The sequence below is a fragment of the Rhea americana genome, unplaced genomic scaffold (genome assembly GCF_003343005.1).
Source record: "Rhea americana isolate MKP2758 unplaced genomic scaffold, rheAme1 scaffold_62, whole genome shotgun sequence".
NCBI classification, from domain to species: Eukaryota; Metazoa; Chordata; class Aves; order Rheiformes; family Rheidae; genus Rhea; species Rhea americana.
In genome coordinates this window covers 4,791,623-4,809,143 of record NW_028186779.1, presented here as the reverse complement: position 1 = coordinate 4,809,143, position 17,521 = coordinate 4,791,623, and the positions used below count along the sequence as shown (strand labels likewise).

Genomic DNA, 17,521 nt, shown 5'->3' with positions numbered 1-17,521 from the left:
CATTTATGTTTTACCAATGCCATCACAGTTTACTACACTATTATTAACTCAATGGAACTTCGAGACACAGGAAACCCTGCGTTGTCATAGGCTTCATATGTTCTTCCTTGATAACCAGAGAGCGAAGTATGAAGCTTTCTAGTCCACCCTTGTTTTTCACTTCAGGTACAAAATCGTAAAAGCAGAAAGAAAACACAAAATATGACAAAAGTTATTCCGTGTTATCTCTGTGATTTTTTTCACGAAAAAATGATGCCAAGATGTTACGAACCAGACCATAAGAAGCATATTCAGTTATCCTGACACTGTAGGTTATTCTTGCATTGTGTAAGTTCTAGGTATTAAGAATACACCCATTGAGAAGGTACCAGCTTATGCATCCGCTTAGTATACTGACGTTCGGGGGGGGGGGGGAGACCTTCCACCTAAGCCTCTGAAAGTAAAGTTTAAATCAGAGTAAAATTGAAATAGACACTACGGCACGATACAGAGAGCAGCTCTACATGATTACATCAAAAGCTATTGTAATTTCCACTGAGACTTGAACAAATAATGCCTCCCCCTTTTCCCTCCCAATTTAAAATCCATGTAGCAATGAGTGCTGTTGACAGCATTTGGCAGAGCTGCTTCAGTGCTTTGACCTGAAACCAGAAAGAAATCTCAAGCACATTGTTAACAGGTTAGTGACATAAAACGCAGTTCTTAAAAATACAGACGATACAGGCTGAAGGATGTAAGTTGTCTCAGTTCATTTGTCATGTAAACCATCCCTTTTAATTATTTTCAAAAAGACTACTTACAGGTACACAAAAGCTTATGTAAAGATCTGTGGGTAGAATTCAAGACTGAACTCCCGGATTTTTTGAGAGAATTACATCAACAATTCCGGAGTTAGTAATTCTTTGGAGAAAATGTAATCTTAATCAACAAATAGCTTTTAAGTCTCAGTTTGTCACGCACATCTTCTTCTCAGAGTACCCAGAATTAATACAGAGTTTAATGAGTTTCAGCGTTGATTTCCAGGAGCTGTTCTAAAACTGTTCTTTTCTGAAATCATTAAGCCATATACATCTATGCCCTGCAACAATCTGGTCAATATGTTGACATGAGACAGGATTTTGTTCAAACGCTTTAGCCTACCAATCTCAAGTCATTACAGGCAAGCCAAGGAAGCATAGAAGTTTTCACGCCATGGTCCACCCTGCTCTGCAGTCCCAGAAGGCCTGTTTTATCTTTCCACTGTTACYTCTTCACAAATCCTTCCTTAACAGAATTTTTTTCTGAGCACACTGGAAACTTTTTGTTTACCTCCCCTCTCCCCTCAGCACATTTCCTTCAACTTCCACTTTATGCTTTACTTCATATACATTTTTTATCATGACTTTTTTCCATTAATCAGCAACAATGAAGTTTATTCTTATTATCTAAACTAGAGAAATAAGAAAGCAAAGGAGAACAGACAGAAAATGCAGAAGCAAAAAAGGCAACAAGGGAAAATTCAAACCAACTTTCTAACACTACACAAAGAAATGTTAAAAAAAGTGATGAATGATAAAGTCAAACACACAAACTAAGGTCTATTTCTTCCTTAATATGCTACCGTGATTATTATTTAGCCAAGATGAAGACACATTCTCTGTAGGAATCTGTGTGAAGGGAAAGTTTATGCATCCACTYTTCACACAAGGATCTCTGATTTTGGAAGAGCACAACATTTCAGACTGACTGAGATTACAAAAAACTACACGAGGACATTGTGACAACCTCACCAGTTAAAAATGAGGAGACATTTATGTTATAACTACACATTGCCTCTGAAATGTAACAGCCTTTTCAGGCTAGAATGCTAAAACAGACCTTTCAAAGCTTATCTAATTTTGAGAAGGAGAGCACATTCATACAATCATACCTATTTCCACATAGCGGTTCGGAAGGTCACGCATTTCACTGGCATGCCGTTCCTTTACTGAGCAAATCTAGGAAATAGATTTGGATCATTACGATGAACAAACTGTAACTCATAAAATAATATTAACTCTTCCCAGAAACTCCTTTCCTTATGAGGCATCTTGGACATGCATTTCTGTATTTTGAAAAACACAGGCTGTAAAATAGCGACGATACATCATTGAAGAAGAAAACAAGATAGGAAAGTTGTGACTGTAGCCCACAGCCTTATAAACATACTGGGAGAAGAGAAGGATAACAGATCACAAGAGAGAAATCTAAAAGCATCTGCTTAATGCTATTGCTTTACACTAGTACATGTGAGCTTTATTTTCATATCTGCTCAAACTTAGTATCTCAATATCTTACTATTTCAGTAAGAATATGCTATTGCAACTCACAATAAGAGGAAGAGACTATATATATTTAAAGAAATGCAAATACCCAAGTGTTGTAAAGCAAGCATAAGACATGGGATAGATGCCAAACTTAGACAAACCTGCTGATTTTTAAAATTCAAAAACACTTTACCTTTCCTTTCCATCTACTTCTAACAAGTACTTTTAATTTCCCACTGTGCAATGCTGTAGCAATCTATTACTAGAAAGCACCTAACAGGCTTGTAGCAAAGCCGTGTCAGGTGCTGGTCTGAGCAAATCATATAGGCAGTCTGCAGTGCACAAGTTTGAAAYGCCAGTTCCCTGCTGAAAGCAAAGCAAAACTCAAACCAGCCTGTCCCTTCAACATTCTCTTCCCTTCCTTTCCATGGTTGACTGAAATTACGTGGCTGTTTTATCAGTCACAACCCCCTCCGCCCCCAAATAACCCCCTCCAAAAAAAATACCTCATGGTAAACTGTTCTTCCTTAATGCTAATCAAAAGAAATGAATTCACAACAGCTCTCTAAAAGCTTTCAAAAGAGGAAATCTCTCCAAGGCAYAGAGGAGAGAAGCGTCCCTGAGGATTGCATTCACTGTGTTGTCACACACGGAAAACTGTCTGACCGCTGGGTGTCTATCACCACTCCTCCTCATGAGGGTCAGTCCAATGACATTTCTATGGCAGCAGGAGTTCTGTACACTGCAGTCAAACCAAATTCTATTCTTTTCGATTGTCTTTGCTTTTCAGAAATAATCCTCTGTTTCTCTGTGATAACAGCAAGCATTTATTACAAAGACAGGTAATTGTACCTTTACTGAATTTCCCCAACCAATAATCAGCGTTAAATTATCCTTCCAGCAAAGGCTGCAGGGATACATATCYGGGCGAAGGCTTATGTCATCTCGAGGCACATTGGTAATTCTTTGCTTAGAGATCATGTCAAGTATCTTCACACCCTGAAAGTTTAAATAAAAGAAAATTTTATTTAATCTGACAAACTCCTACTCACCACAACTCAGATTATTCTGTACAGTAAGCTAGTGATACAATTTGTGGCATAAGTTTCAAGGCAGGTCTGTACAAACAGGGAAAGCACTTTATACTGAGAGCAATCATCTCACAAGAGGTGACAAAAGAAATGAGGAGACTAGAATAAGTTAGATATTTTGAATTGACATGTAAAATGAAAAGTTAACCAGTGAATGAGTGACAGATTACCAATGCCAGTCATGAATCAGTCCAGCATGTTGGGCTGGTGYTACTACTGAAGGAAAAAAAAACAAAAAAACAAAAAAAAAATAATAAAAAAAACAGCTCTTCCAAAATAATCCCTACAGAGAAGCAGAAATTTCCACCTTGGAAAAAGAAAAGATGAAATAGCAACTCTTGAAGGTAAAAGAAGCCAACCTGCACTACTCCTAACGTGCATTTCTACTCTTTACTCAATACAACAGAAACAAACATATTTAAACGACACTTAGTTTTCTTTATTGTGATTTTTCACTGCCTCCTGAACGACTAAACCAAAAAAAAGGTTTAAAGAAAGGAAGATTAAAGTCATTTTAGACAAAATCAAAACAACCATTAATCAGATTTTTCCATGTTACTTAGAAAAGGTGAACAGCAACCTCTCTAGGAACAAAACAGAGATTAATTTCATGCTAAGTAATGACTTGTTTCTTAGTGATTTAAACATAGAAATCCCCTAAATAAAATGAAGCTTTTTGCTAGATATTTCCTTTAAGCTCACCAAGCACACAAGTCAGCTCTCATGATCACATAAAAGCGGATGGAAGGGACCTTGAAAGGTCAGTGTCCAGGATGCCATTCCATGTTATGATTTCTGCAGTGACAAAATTGATTTAAGAAATTCCCCTGCCTCTTTCAGTTCCCCCACCCCCCCTTGCAGGTTTCTAGGTCCTCTGCTGTACTGATTCAACTGTTCATAAGTCAACAAGTCCACATGCGGGGGTCATGGTCTAAGGCAGCGGTTTTTTGTTTTGTTTTTAAATCCGTATCACAAGGAGCAGTAAATGGCCTAGGGGTGGGCAGAAACATGCAGCCAGGGATGGGCAGGGGCTTCTTTAGTGATCTTTGTCACTGAAGAACTGCGAATGTGGRACACTCTCCTCTTGGCAGCTCTGAAGTTAACAGTCATTGCGGTCTCAGAGAAAACACTGTATACAGACTCTGCAGTGCAGAAAGCCCAGATCTCTGGGTAACATAAACAAGCAACTTATATTTTGTGTTTTCTAAGCTCATTTGATAAAACATGCAATCTTGTTTGATCTGCGTTTTAATGAAGTTGTCTTCTATTAATCTTATTACTTTGTCTACAGTCAGTTTTCAAATAAAAATGACACATTCCGTTTTTCTTCAAGGCAGCAGATGTTGCATTAGGTAGACTAGTTTACTTTTGAAGTGCCCCACTATGACAGCGAGGAATCCCCTGTAGCTAAAGTGTGCCATTCAGGTCATGAACTGAAAAGACTTCCAGAGTTGCCTTCCTTCCACGAAGCAGCCAAAATCCTGTTTTAATGGGAGCTAGGCAGCCTAGTACCTCTAAGGATTTGGTCCTCAGGTCCCTCAGTCTGTAAAATTCACTCTTGCCACAGATGAAGGGGAAGCGGGCACAGCAACGGACATGGGTTACATGAACATCCAACAGCAGAATTAGGTCTTGCCTAAAAAACCTGGAGCTGATCTCAGAATATCCAAGGCCTAACAAGCTCACATACCGAGCATCAAAAAATCCAGAAAGCTCAAGAATATAAAAATTAGGTAGCTAAATGCAAAGTACAATAAGAAGCAAGGCTATATAAGATTTTCCCTTAATGACTTGGGTGGGTGGGGGGGGGGGGAGAGAGAAAAGAAAAAAATAATAAAAAAAGAAAGCAATAACTCTCCCTCAACCTTGCTAGAAGAAGAGAAAATTTTAAAGAGGTAAAGGTGGGGGGAAGGGAAAGACTAATAACCAAATATATTAATCTTTTGGAGGGCAAGTGTCACTTATTTTTCATTGAAAGATAGGCCCTGACCATGGCTTTTTGTCTCTGACAGATGCTTCTCAACATTTTATTAGCATGCTGTGTTTTGATGTGGCACATCATCTCYAGGGATAGCTCTCCTCAACTGTCCTATCTATTCCCAGCAGATTCACCTAGAATATATATTTAATTGTATGACTCTGAAAAGAATAAACCTTCAAAAGAGTTAATGACATGAAGATCAAGCATTTGCTGAAGTTTCAAACCTAATAGTTTTTAAAGGGGAGTACATAAACACAAAGTCTACCTTCAACAATTTAACATAAAATTGTTTTTAAAGCAAGAACAACTGCTAAAATTTTTTTTAATAAATGCTTCCCTTTAGGAGGGGAACCACGCCTTGAGGGGCAAAAAAAACCTAATGTTCTCAGAAGTCTCAGTCATATTTGAAAATAAAACTCTGGGACCTAGACATGTTACATACTTGAAACGTACCCCTCACTGCTGAGCTTCAAAATACAGACCCTGACCCATCAATTAGATTTACAATGAGAGGTGAAATGCAACACTCAGCATGACAATGATGGTTTCCTTTAAAATATGAATTAGAGCAAAAAGGACCTACTTTCTCCTAAGTCTTTTCAACTGGCATTAGAAATACGTACAAAAATTGTCACACAATTATAAGGGTTTTTGGTTGCTTGGTTGGTTGGTTGTTTTTTTTTTAAGGAGTTACATTAGCATTACTTCCTCAGGCAGCTTGCTTCAGTGGTGAAAACTCTGTTTTACAATAGTACGTACTGGCAACTACCCCTAATGATTGTTTGTACAGCTACTTCTCTTCAATTCTCCAGAAGCAGGCAGTTATACGGAGAACGCTGAATAGCCAGCAGGAAATGCCAGCAGCAGAGTTGTCTGTAAAGAAAATATCTAAAATGCTTTTTTTCAATGTCTTATATACTGGACTCTTCAAATGTATTATTTTTAAGGGAATATGCAGGCACTTTATTTTGAAACATTTACTAATATCAGTGTGGTGTAACTTTTGTCCATTTACCAGTGACATACTTACCATATTATTGGCCCAAGCAATTAAGTGTCCTCTCCATTTCACATTTCTTATATTTCCCTCTCCTTCATGTAAAACTGAAGGCTTCCATCTATTCATCCAACCTCTCTCATATAACAGCAACTATAAAAAAAGTGCAACAAGAAACATTTCTGTAATGCAGTGCTGTATGTAAACACTGAAAATGTTTTTTTGCTCTTATTCTGCTCTGATTTAGGGGCGGGAAAAATATACACTTACCACAAATCAAAAGCAAACACAAGCAAATATTTTCATGTACTACAATTAATGTTGGGAACTTTATAAATCATAGAATTCAAGTTACTTTAATAATAACAAGCATCCCTGCTATCAAGCTTTTCCAAACAAGGCTAAATACACTAATTCCCATTTTAAGGATAAAGAGATTAAGGAATTTAAGAACTTAAAACATACAGAGCTAGTGACAACAGTTACATGTGAAAGCTGGTAAAGAAAGCAGACCATCTCACATTCATCCACTGATTCGGTGATGGGATCTTTCCTCCCACCAAAAAACAGGAGACAGAAAAACTAAGTCCCACATGTCTGGGGGTTGTCAGACAAAATTACCTAAGATCTCCAAGCATGAAGCTTCTGGCTTAGCCCTCATGCAGAACTATATGCCCTTTGATTGGGCTCTAGATAGATACGCTGCACATTAAACCCACGCATGCAGATTGCACTGACTGTGCTGCTGATTGTAAATCTTTTGTGATTGGGAATCCTGGGTTCTGCAAACAAGGATTTTAAATTATTATAGAATATCTGAAAAAATAGGATATCATGAAATGCTTTGCAATAGCAAATGAACAAACCTATCTGCAGACAGTTTGCATGACAGTCCAACTCTTTTACTCGTTTCTTTATGGTTTCAGGAAGTTATTTAATAGGATTATAACATGGAATCCCTTTGAGCGATGCAAAGGGCAGCATGTGGAGGGATAAACTAAGACAAGAAGCTGAAGTGTCTGGGAAGGCTATGTCCAAAGGCACCAGCCCTGCCAACCTGTGCCTGAGCGCAGGCATGTACGCAGAGACACATGCACAACCTGAACCTCACAAGAGCACACTAGGGCTATTAAGAAGTGTAAAATGACTGCGTGCCAGCACTTAAAACATTAAAACCTAAATTAAAAGCTACACTGAATTATTTTTTTTATGAATACACTTCTAACATTTCACATCTAAGATCCAGCTGTACATGCTTTACTATGTACGGCTTCCTCCCCAACCCATATTTGTACAAAGATTTAAAACTATGAAAAACTACTTGTTTATTTTTTTTTAATGGCAATTGTTCAAACTGTTTCTCTATCCTAGAGCCACAAGAGGGCACCAAAGGACAAACATTTTCCTTCAAAGTTTAAACCAGTCGCTCTAGGATGGTTTATCGGAAAGTTTTGCAGACATCAAACTTTTTACTTAAGTGCTTCCTGCAACATTAACACCACCAAAATAACTCAGTGCCCTTAACAAAGCTCACATGCACCCAGCACACCTTTTGGAGAGCCAAGGGTATTTTTTCCCCACCTATAAAAAGGCTACTCAACCAATCTCCTAAGGGACATGCTCTTCCAGAGCAAACAAGACAAGGTCATTGAAGCAAGGGAGAGCACCTACGCTCAAGAGACAGTGCCATACAGAGGCATGTGCCATAGCAGCCTACTAGGTGGATGTGAAACATGTGAGCAGTACTTAACCCAAACTAATCAGCTCGACTCAGAAGCAGAGGATGTTATCTAGAATTCAGTGCCATGCTGAGCTAGACTTGAGAATTATTTCATAGTTCCCAAACTCCTCAAAAGAGATTTGACAAAAAGTGAATTGCTGCTAGGATGCTTCTTTCAATATATTCCAATTCAGGTGGCAGCAAATACGTAGTATTTTCATCTGGACACATTGAACAAGGCTGCTAAAACTGATGTGCATGACGTGAAAGGTAAAACTAGCTGATATCAATTATATTAACTGCAGTTTGAAACTYTTCCGTTTATCACTGGATCTTGATTTAAGTTTGTTACATATAAGATTCGGAGCGAGCTTGGAATGATTTTTTTCAGCTATTTTTTCAGTTCTCATGGTTTATTGAGTATTATGCTTTTTCATGCCTCTCTACCTGAGTAGAAAACTGCAAAGAAAAAGTAAATAGCCTAAGAAAGACCTGGTGAAGAAAAAGAAGAAAAGAAAAATCCTGCCTCAGTCTATGCTTGACTACAAGAGCACGCTTAATTGAATTCTCAAACGAAGGCAGCAGATGACTGCAGTCTGATATTGTTTGTAACAAAGATGAGAGGCAATTCAGCTTACTAGAGCACTCTAAAGTCCCCCATTTTATAATCAAGAAGTGCAATAGGTCTAACACTGACACCAAATTGTACTTAAAATTATGGCTTCATTAAAAAAAAAACTCAACTAGTATTTTACTAATTTATCTGCAATGGAATTACCTGCTATTTTCTGATATAGAATGCAATTTATTATTTCTTGTAACAGTGACACTTGGAAACTGAGTTACTGAACGTAGAACTTAGCTACATGTTTCAAAACTGCTATGCACCGAACACATTTCTCTCAAAGACGCAGACTAAGTTATTTCTTAGTCTTCCATTCTGTCTTCATACTGAAATGTTTATCACACCAGAAAGCTACTTAAAACTTCAATAGAAGCTAGACACATAACAAAAAACCCCACTGTTTCTGAAGGGGACTCTTACCACCTCCCTCTTTTTCATACGGAAAAAATATTTTGGGGCTTTATTTCCCATAAATCCCACATTTTGGCAGTCAGCATTCACAGTACTTATATTTCAACAGCAGCCACAAAATGACTTTCTTGCATTCTCTGCAATACAGTTTGTGTCTTCTTCTCTTTGATCTCTGCTGGCAAATCTTTCCTGTCCTTTGTTGAAACAGAGTAGCACTTAAAACACACTTCCAGCATCTCTTGCACGTACAGCAACATGGTAATATAGCTACAATAACATAAACTGAACTTTGATTTCAAGGCTCCTCACCCATATTTCGTGATAGTACATTGCAATCTTCCAGTAGCTCACTACTAAAATTATTTTGCTGGTCTTGAAAGTCTTCACAACTGCTTAGGCTTAAAAATCAGATCATTAAAAGAATGGACACATTGAAATGCATGATATAAGGCTGCCATGTAGGACAATTTCTGATTTAAAGAATAAGCTGATATAATTCACTTCGATGAGTGAATACCTCTCTAAGTATCTTTCAGCCTCCTCGGACAGAGCGCAGAATGCTGTTTGTAGAGTGCGTCCAGTAAAGAGACGAGACTGGTGCTTGGATTTAGTGGAGCCTGTCATGCAATTAGCATTAACACTAATTACATGTAATCCCAGTCTTTAAACTACGTATAGGAATTCTCAATCCCCTGAACAAAGAGGCCAACAACTGCAGCTTTAGTAGTGTCAATAGAGTGAAATAATTTAAATTAGATTTTACCCCACCCCCCCAAATATGCCTTCAAAACACTGAAATAAAGTAATTCTGAGGCAGAGGAAACATGCTTTCACTGAAGCAACATGCATGGCACCACATGTGCAAAACATTTCCCGTGCATTTTACTCCTCACAATCCCTTTGTTTCAGTGTAGCGCCTTCTTCATAAATACTTAAGAGTTCTGTGACAATTAATGCAAAGAAATAAAAAGGCTGAGAATTTCAGAATTTTAACTGTAGAATCTCCCTTTCTTTCCCTATTGCAGCACTGTCATGTTAAATTTTCACATTCAGCCAAATAAAACTAGGCAAAGCCCCTCTATATTTACTCTTGTCTATTCTTTGCTTGCCTGAATGCAAAGATGAGCCTACCTTCAGAGGGCTGTTAGAATCGGTAAGGTTGGAASGGACCTCTGCAGATCATCTAGTCCAACCTCCCTGCTCAGCAGGGGCACCTASAGCATGTTAGACAGGGCTGCRTCCAGGCAGGCCTTGAAGMTCTCCACAGAAGGACACTCCACAGCCTCTCTGGGCAACCTGGTCCAGTGCTCCGTCACTCTCACAGGGAGGAAATTCCCCCTCACGGTCAGGCAGAACTTCCTGTGCTTCGATTTCTGCCCATCGCCTCTTGTCCTGTCACACAGGACAGCTGAAAAGAGYTTGTCCCCGTCCCCTTKACACCCTCCCTTCAGGTACTTSTACACAYTGATAAGATCCCCGCTCAGGCTTCTCTTCCCYARGCTGAAGAGGCCCAGCTCTCGCAGCCGTTCCTCAYAGGGCAGRTGCTCCAGCCCTCTGATCATCCTCGTAGCCCTATGCTGGACTCTCTCCAGTAGCTCCATGTCTCTCTTGGACTGGAGCCCAGCCCGAACACCACACCTGTGGTGTTTGTTCTGCTTCTGGCACCTGCTTCACCAGCTCTCTCCTCAGCCTGGCAAGATCACAAAAACCTAACACATTACTGTCATGGTTGCAAGTGATCAGTATAGATCCATATTGTTTTAACAATAAAATGAGCAACGTTTAATGGCACAGCCCAGATTAACAGATAACTTAGAGTAACCCAGAGCAGCGTGCCATCAGACAACACACTAATTCTGCATCCACAGGAAAACACACAGCAACACGAAAAATCATCACTTGTGTTTGGACTAGGACTGGCCTSGATGAGTTCAAATGAGGCAGAGGCTGTTGTGGGCCTTAAGTTTTCAACCGAAGGTGGGCAACTAAAATATTGGCAAGACTGTGTTGGCACAAAGCTCTGTGGTTTAAGGAGCTGAGAAGGAGAGGAAAAGAGAGGCAGCAGCAGAAGTCAAGGGAGATCAAGCAAGGACTTCGGAAGTCTTGCAGGCAGAGACACAAACTCATACATTTCATATACTTCGATCCTCTTTGCTTGTCACCTTAGTCCTGAAAGAAGTCTTCCATCAGATGTTTGCAAAACACCCAACTATAGGTTATATTCAGACAGGACTACAATTCAYTCTTTCTTTACCCAAAGAAAAATTGTCCCTTACAGAACAGGGAGAGTGTTTTTTGTTTTTCAAGATAAAGTGCGCATCTGTAAAACACAGTCAAACATCTGCTTATTAAGCAAAGAACACATCACTATAGATCAAAATCTCATTTGTTGAATAATGTAGGCTACAACCTGGCATTATACATCACAATACACAAATCGTAGACCCATACTACTGTGGCTTGCTTGCTGCTACAGTTTGTTTCCTGTTTATGGTAAATTATCCAATGCGTAGACAGAAATTGCCTTAGTATTTACTCTTTCTTCACTTAAACCGGACCTTTGAGTATTTACTGACTGACATTTTATAGCTTTCAAAGCAATCTGCCTCTCTTGTCTGGTACTTTTCTACCCAACGTAATGCCAAACAGCTGACTACCTGCTTTCTAAAAATGGACTGTGCTGCAAACAGCATCCTGACAATTTAATAATTTGTCAAAGTAGTCCAACCAGTTATTATGAAGTTCATATCATAGGGTTCAGAGGTAAAGGTCATCTACTTACTCACAAAGCAAAGTGCATCCGCTGACACTAAAAAGTAGACAATTAAAAAAAAAATATATATTCCCTGGTAGACTTGACTTTAACACACATATGCCACCGCCCGTAACAGCAGCTGCAGTTTCACAAGAATGGTGTTGCTTGTGCATTGTTCAGGATCGCTATTCTTTCAATGCATATAAAGTTGCGCTACCAGGAGTGAAAAAGAATTCAGAATATTTTCTTTTGTGTCTCAGGCAGGAGATTCTGTGGATCCCGTCCAGGATTCCAAAACAAAAATTTTATTTTAGATTTAAATATTAAATTAGCCCCAGGCAGCACTAAATTCTCTCTCCACAAGAAGGGGAATCTAATGCTTGAACATGGATATCTATATGCTCAGATACTAATTACGGGAAGATAAATGGGAACACACAAATATGTTGAGGCATATCTGCATTTTAAAACTGGTTCTCACAGCGTATCTTCTCCAAAAATACAGATTCATTCTATATATTTATCCTATATAAAGATATCATGTATATAATTATATATCTATAGATAGAGATGCAACTGCTGACAGTCATGGGTCAAAATTTGCACATTTATCTCAGCTCATTAACCCTTAAAATACAGCTTATTAAAAATGTTTCAAATTAGATGCTCAAATCAACAGTTATTATGGAAAATCCATGCTCTAGGCAAAGTACAAGCCCCATCCTCTAAGATGCTGATATTTTGCTCTCAAACTTGTTTCAGAACTGATTTCCTGAATTGTGCTGGATCCCCATTATTCAATCTTCCCTCTCTGTTGGTTCTACCTCTTTAACCCTCCAAATATAATAGACACTTGCACTGTGCTATAACATTCATTTAGTTGGTATGTTGGGAAAGACCAGTATTCTAAGAGTTAAGTAAAGAACACCTTTACTGCAGCTTTACCACCCCCATTTAGCTAGCTTTTACCCTGTTATTTTTTAAGATTAGACCCTTTTTAAAAAGGTAGAAGGTTATGGCCTTCAATAGCACAGTATTTGTCTTTTCCCTTGCTTTGAAGCTCTACTGTCTGCTCTGGACAGGAATGCCCTGTTATTTACAATATAAAGTATTATTATTGCAGGGTTACCATCATCTACCAAGTCATCACAATGGTGCTGTAGTTAATTGCAGAGATAAGGCGGAGGGGAGTGAGGGAATGCTTCTTTTTTGTATGGCACCTATTGCTTCTCACTGAGCTCACGCCAACACTTCCGCAATACCAGCCTGTTTTTCTAGGCATACATGATACTCATTGGTTAAAAAAGTAAAGAGGGGGAGGAAAAAGTAAAGTGGGGGGGCTTTTAAAGGCAAAAGTAGAAGGCCCAATAATATTCCAGAGCTTAATGAAAGTTCTTTCCTTATAAAAATAAATGTTTTAATAAACAAACATTTTAGTTTGGCTAATTAGATCATAAAACAATTAAATCTMTTGAAGGACTCTAGCCCATGTCTATTTAGGTAACTATATAAACAGATGCATAGTTTAACMTAAGTAAAGTTAAAATCCAACAGTCTAATGATCTAAACTGTTCCCCCAGGAATCACTGTTCTTAAGTCAGCTGCAGGTCAGGCTGCATTTCTAAGACATGGTAAGTCTCAGGATCACACCACAATTCAAGCAAGTTCCAACCACCTTCCAGTGTTTGGAACGAGAAGCCCTATCATACCCCTCCAAAGCACATCAGCTAGTGTCTCCATCCCTCAGTTTTGAGGAATTGTTTTTTCCTCAAAAACATTAACCATATGGTAATTTACAGTTATAGGCCCACTTCATGAAAGTACCCATATTAAAGGATCCTACTCAGGTAGATGCTTGGCTATAAAGTTAATATATTTAAGCAGATTTTTAAGTGCTCTCTCAAGATGAGACAAAATGGTATTAAATTTGGTGTGTGGTAGGTGCTCTTGCTTTCCATGTGCACATGCAGTTTGACTGTCCTTGATTTTCTCACTATAAGCCAAAAATCAACATGAAATTCAAAAAAACAAGAACATCATTTTCATCTGCCAAAACAAAAATGTTGGCAGTGCAACTGGAGGGGATTAAGTGTCCATATTTCATTCAAGGCCCTCCATGAAGTGCCGAATCTCTCCTCAAGTGATCTTAGCAAATGATTTTTTAAATATCATTTAAAATGATGAAATGCATAATGTTACCATCTCCGAGAACACCAGAAAACAAAGATACACCCCACGCCATTTGAGTAAGCAGCTCATATCCTTTACACTCAGGCAGAGAGCATCCTGTAAGGGTCACAAGCAAAGGTTTTCCCCTTAAGACTACCCTAAAATGACAGGCAGCCTTATTTCCACATTAGCACCACAACCCAGAAGAGTTCAGCCTTCCTGCAGCTCGTGCTCGCTGCTGTCCCTGTCTCTGTGCAGGTGGAGGAAGATACCTGGGATGCCTMCAACAACTGCTGCCTGTAAAGCAGCTGAAGTCACTGTATCCACACAAAGGCAAATGCTTGGAGATCTTGGGAGCCACCGAGGTCCCAGCCGCCTACCCAAAGGCGCTCACGCAACCACGCAACCTGCAGGCACAGGATGAGGGGACTGAGATGCCTGCTTCAGGCCCTCTTTTCTTCTCTTGTGCACTCACTCTCTGCTACTCCCACATAACTCTTTGCTTTATATTTAAGGAGAGGGATGAATAAAAAGTAAGGATGTTATTCAAGGCTTTTTCTTTTCAGAAAAAGTATCTTAGACAAATAAGTAAGCGGAATTTAACTTTCTGAATTTTCTCAGAGCATTTTGTTGTTGTTATACAGGCATATACATTTCTTCTGGCTGAGAGGGCAGAAGAGGAAAGGCTTCTACCACTAGCTGAGAGGTTTTGTTTGTTGGATTTATGTATCAATAAAATCAAGTTACAGGTGTCAAGGGAGTTATTTCAATGCTAAATACCTTATGTTAAGATGTCAATTAAAGTTTTTCTGAAGAGGAAAGTTCTTCAGCCAAAAAAAAAAAAAAAAAAAAAAAAAAAAAAAAAAAAAAAANGAATGTATTAAGAATGAGTATACCGTTCCCCAGAGGACAGAATATGAAACAACCTGTCAAGTAATCAAACATAACCAAAGAGAATGTGATAACTCCCTGATGCTTTTCTCTGTTTGGCATCAGGTGAATCCAAGTTCTTTTACCACCTGACGAAGCCCTCTACTATTAATTCCCTGCTTCTCTCTTTCCATGCTACTTTTATCAGTACTAAAAAGCTTCACAAACCTGTGGCTGAGAAAGACATACATTGACTGTACATTATTTTCAGGACAACAGCTGTCAAACAGACACACTATCTTGAAAAACAGCAATTCTTCAAAACATATTGAACTGTTAATGAGAATTAAGTTGTACTCAGCACTAAAAGTCAGTATTTCTTGCATGCTGGTAAGGGAGATCCACTRCATTCAGTTTGATGAGTCTACAAGCAAGCATTGATTATCCTTAATTCATAAGGGAAGACAACAGCAAAATTCTATGAATTCAAGAAAGTCTTTCAGATTCAATTTTGTGTATTTTAGGTCAAAACACACAATGTGATACAAGATATTTCTAGGGCTTGTGAGAGCCCTACATTTCTAGAAGTCAGAAATTACACCCCACACCAACAAAACACAGTAACACACATTTAAAAGACCAAACTTGCCCAAACCAAAAGTTTTGTCCTACAGATACAACGCCCTGGGCAAGAAGACTTTAGAATAGAGCTTGTGCTTTTTACCCAGAGCCAGTAATAATATGCTTCCCTGAATTACTAAAAAAACGCCAAATAAGATGTGATTCAGGACCTGAGATTGTTTACTTTAATAAACAATGTAAGGCAAAAAAAAAAAAAAGAAAAAAAAATTCAAGACCAGCAAACAGACTAAAAGGTCTGTGTTAAGGTCTAACTTCTGTTCCCACTTCAACAAATTGAATAGCATGGAGAAAATCTGGCATAAAAAACGCAAATGACTTTTGTCAGAATATGAAGACAAAAGCATTCCTATTCTCAGTTCAATTTGTTACAACCTCTTTTTAAACATAGTGCATTTTCTACTTTCTCTGAAATTAATTTTTATGAAATGAGAATGTTTTGGAATAGAAGGCATAATTAGAAAGGGGAAAACAACTTTTTTCCTTTCAGGGTTAAAATCATAAATATGAGTTATTTCTATAAGCTGGTTAAAGGTAGCCTAAGTTCATTAGGCTATGACTGCTTACCTTTTTTCCTCCTGTTACAAATTGCTTGAAATGAGATCTTACAAAATGAGGATGAACAGCAACAATCTGAGGATAAAGGGAGGGGGGAGAAGAAGTTGAAATAAATTCACAAATCGCAGGGAGGACTGCATCAATTTTTAAACTAGATAACCCTTTGTCAAATATCACATATTACAGCCAACTTCTGCCTCTGAAGCAGAAACTAACTCTTTCAGACTCTCAGTTCTTTTTTTTTTTTTTTTAAGTCCCACTACCTTTTCCCAGGAAAAAAAACTTCCGTGTGGTAGGACACGAGCCTGACGTTCACCGTGCACTTTCCACAAGACAACTACAGCTCAGCAAGCACAGAATTAGGGCCGTACAGCACAAGACGGCAGGTAGTGAGCAGGGATTGAGTAAGCGCTGCTCGGCGCCTGCCTGGGGAACACGCTTATCCCAGTATCGCCACGCGACAGTCTCAGGTATCGTCACACGGCCTGGAATAGCTTCTTTCCCTTCCCACACTAAGCACCAGCCTCACACCCYGACGGATCAGCTGGGCTTGGCATGGTGAATCGCAGAGCCAAAGAAAAGGCTTTGTGTAACACGTCAACTGGGGGAGACGTAGTCGTAACAGCAGCAAGGCAGCGGGAGCCAAGTGAGCTGCATAGTTGCATCTGATGTGTGTGAAAACTTAATGAGCTTTTTTTTTTTTTTGGTAATGCCACATGAGCAGCAGCAACATGTAGCACCCCCAAAACTGAAATAATTTCCACATACCATTTTTCCTTCTGCAAGAAAAGTTTCTTGTTTAAAACAACAAAAAAAAACCCTTAGATCTTCCGATATGCCTACTAGAGGTGCTTTTTAACAGCCAAAAAAGACCACTTATCTCAAGCAGAGTATAACTGAAGTTTTGTCCTCACACAGGGTACATGAGCATTGCTGCCCATTGCTTTTTCCCAGGATAGGTGTAACTGATATGAATTGGTTGCAAAATATTGACCTCAGAGTTAGCAGAACCCTCAGAATTTATATCACAGAACTATAAAGAGAGAAATATGTTGAGACAAGTAACAGCTGAAACAGGACAATTTCTCTTTCACTTTGCCTTTTTGTATTTGAAAAACTCAGTAATTCTTCTTACAAAATCTGGATCAGCTTTCTTCTAACCTAACCAGAGCAAAGGCGTTTATATTGAGATAGATAACTATTTTCTAGAGACTTGAATAACATCATAAGGAAGCAGTATTCCTCTCATCTAGTTTCAGTGCAACCTCTGTTCTTAAAGACAGTAACACCACAATTACTAAAGATTAAAACAAGCACTTACTTTAATAGGACAGTCAAATGTTTCATGAAACTCTTCTGCTGAATATAATCCAAACACCTGCACCTACAGAAGTATTAAAACAAAAACAAGGAAAAAAAA

General features: G+C 38.7%; 1 protein-coding gene across 2 annotated transcripts in view; it reads right to left on the bottom strand.

The window, feature by feature from the left end:
* VPS41 (VPS41 subunit of HOPS complex) overlaps positions 1-17,521 on the bottom strand; it is a 104,850-nt gene that overhangs the window by 40,862 nt on the left and 46,467 nt on the right. For both annotated transcript variants that reach the window (XM_085320230.1, XM_085320231.1), the window contains exons 6-10: positions 17,423-17,485; positions 16,111-16,176; positions 6,388-6,507; positions 3,138-3,284; positions 1,910-1,976 (exon numbers count right to left, since the gene is read on the bottom strand). In XM_085320230.1, coding sequence (XP_085176356.1) covers positions 1,910-1,976; positions 3,138-3,284; positions 6,388-6,507; positions 16,111-16,176; positions 17,423-17,485 — 463 coding nt within the window. The remainder of the gene's footprint in view (positions 1-1,909; positions 1,977-3,137; positions 3,285-6,387; positions 6,508-16,110; positions 16,177-17,422; positions 17,486-17,521) is intronic.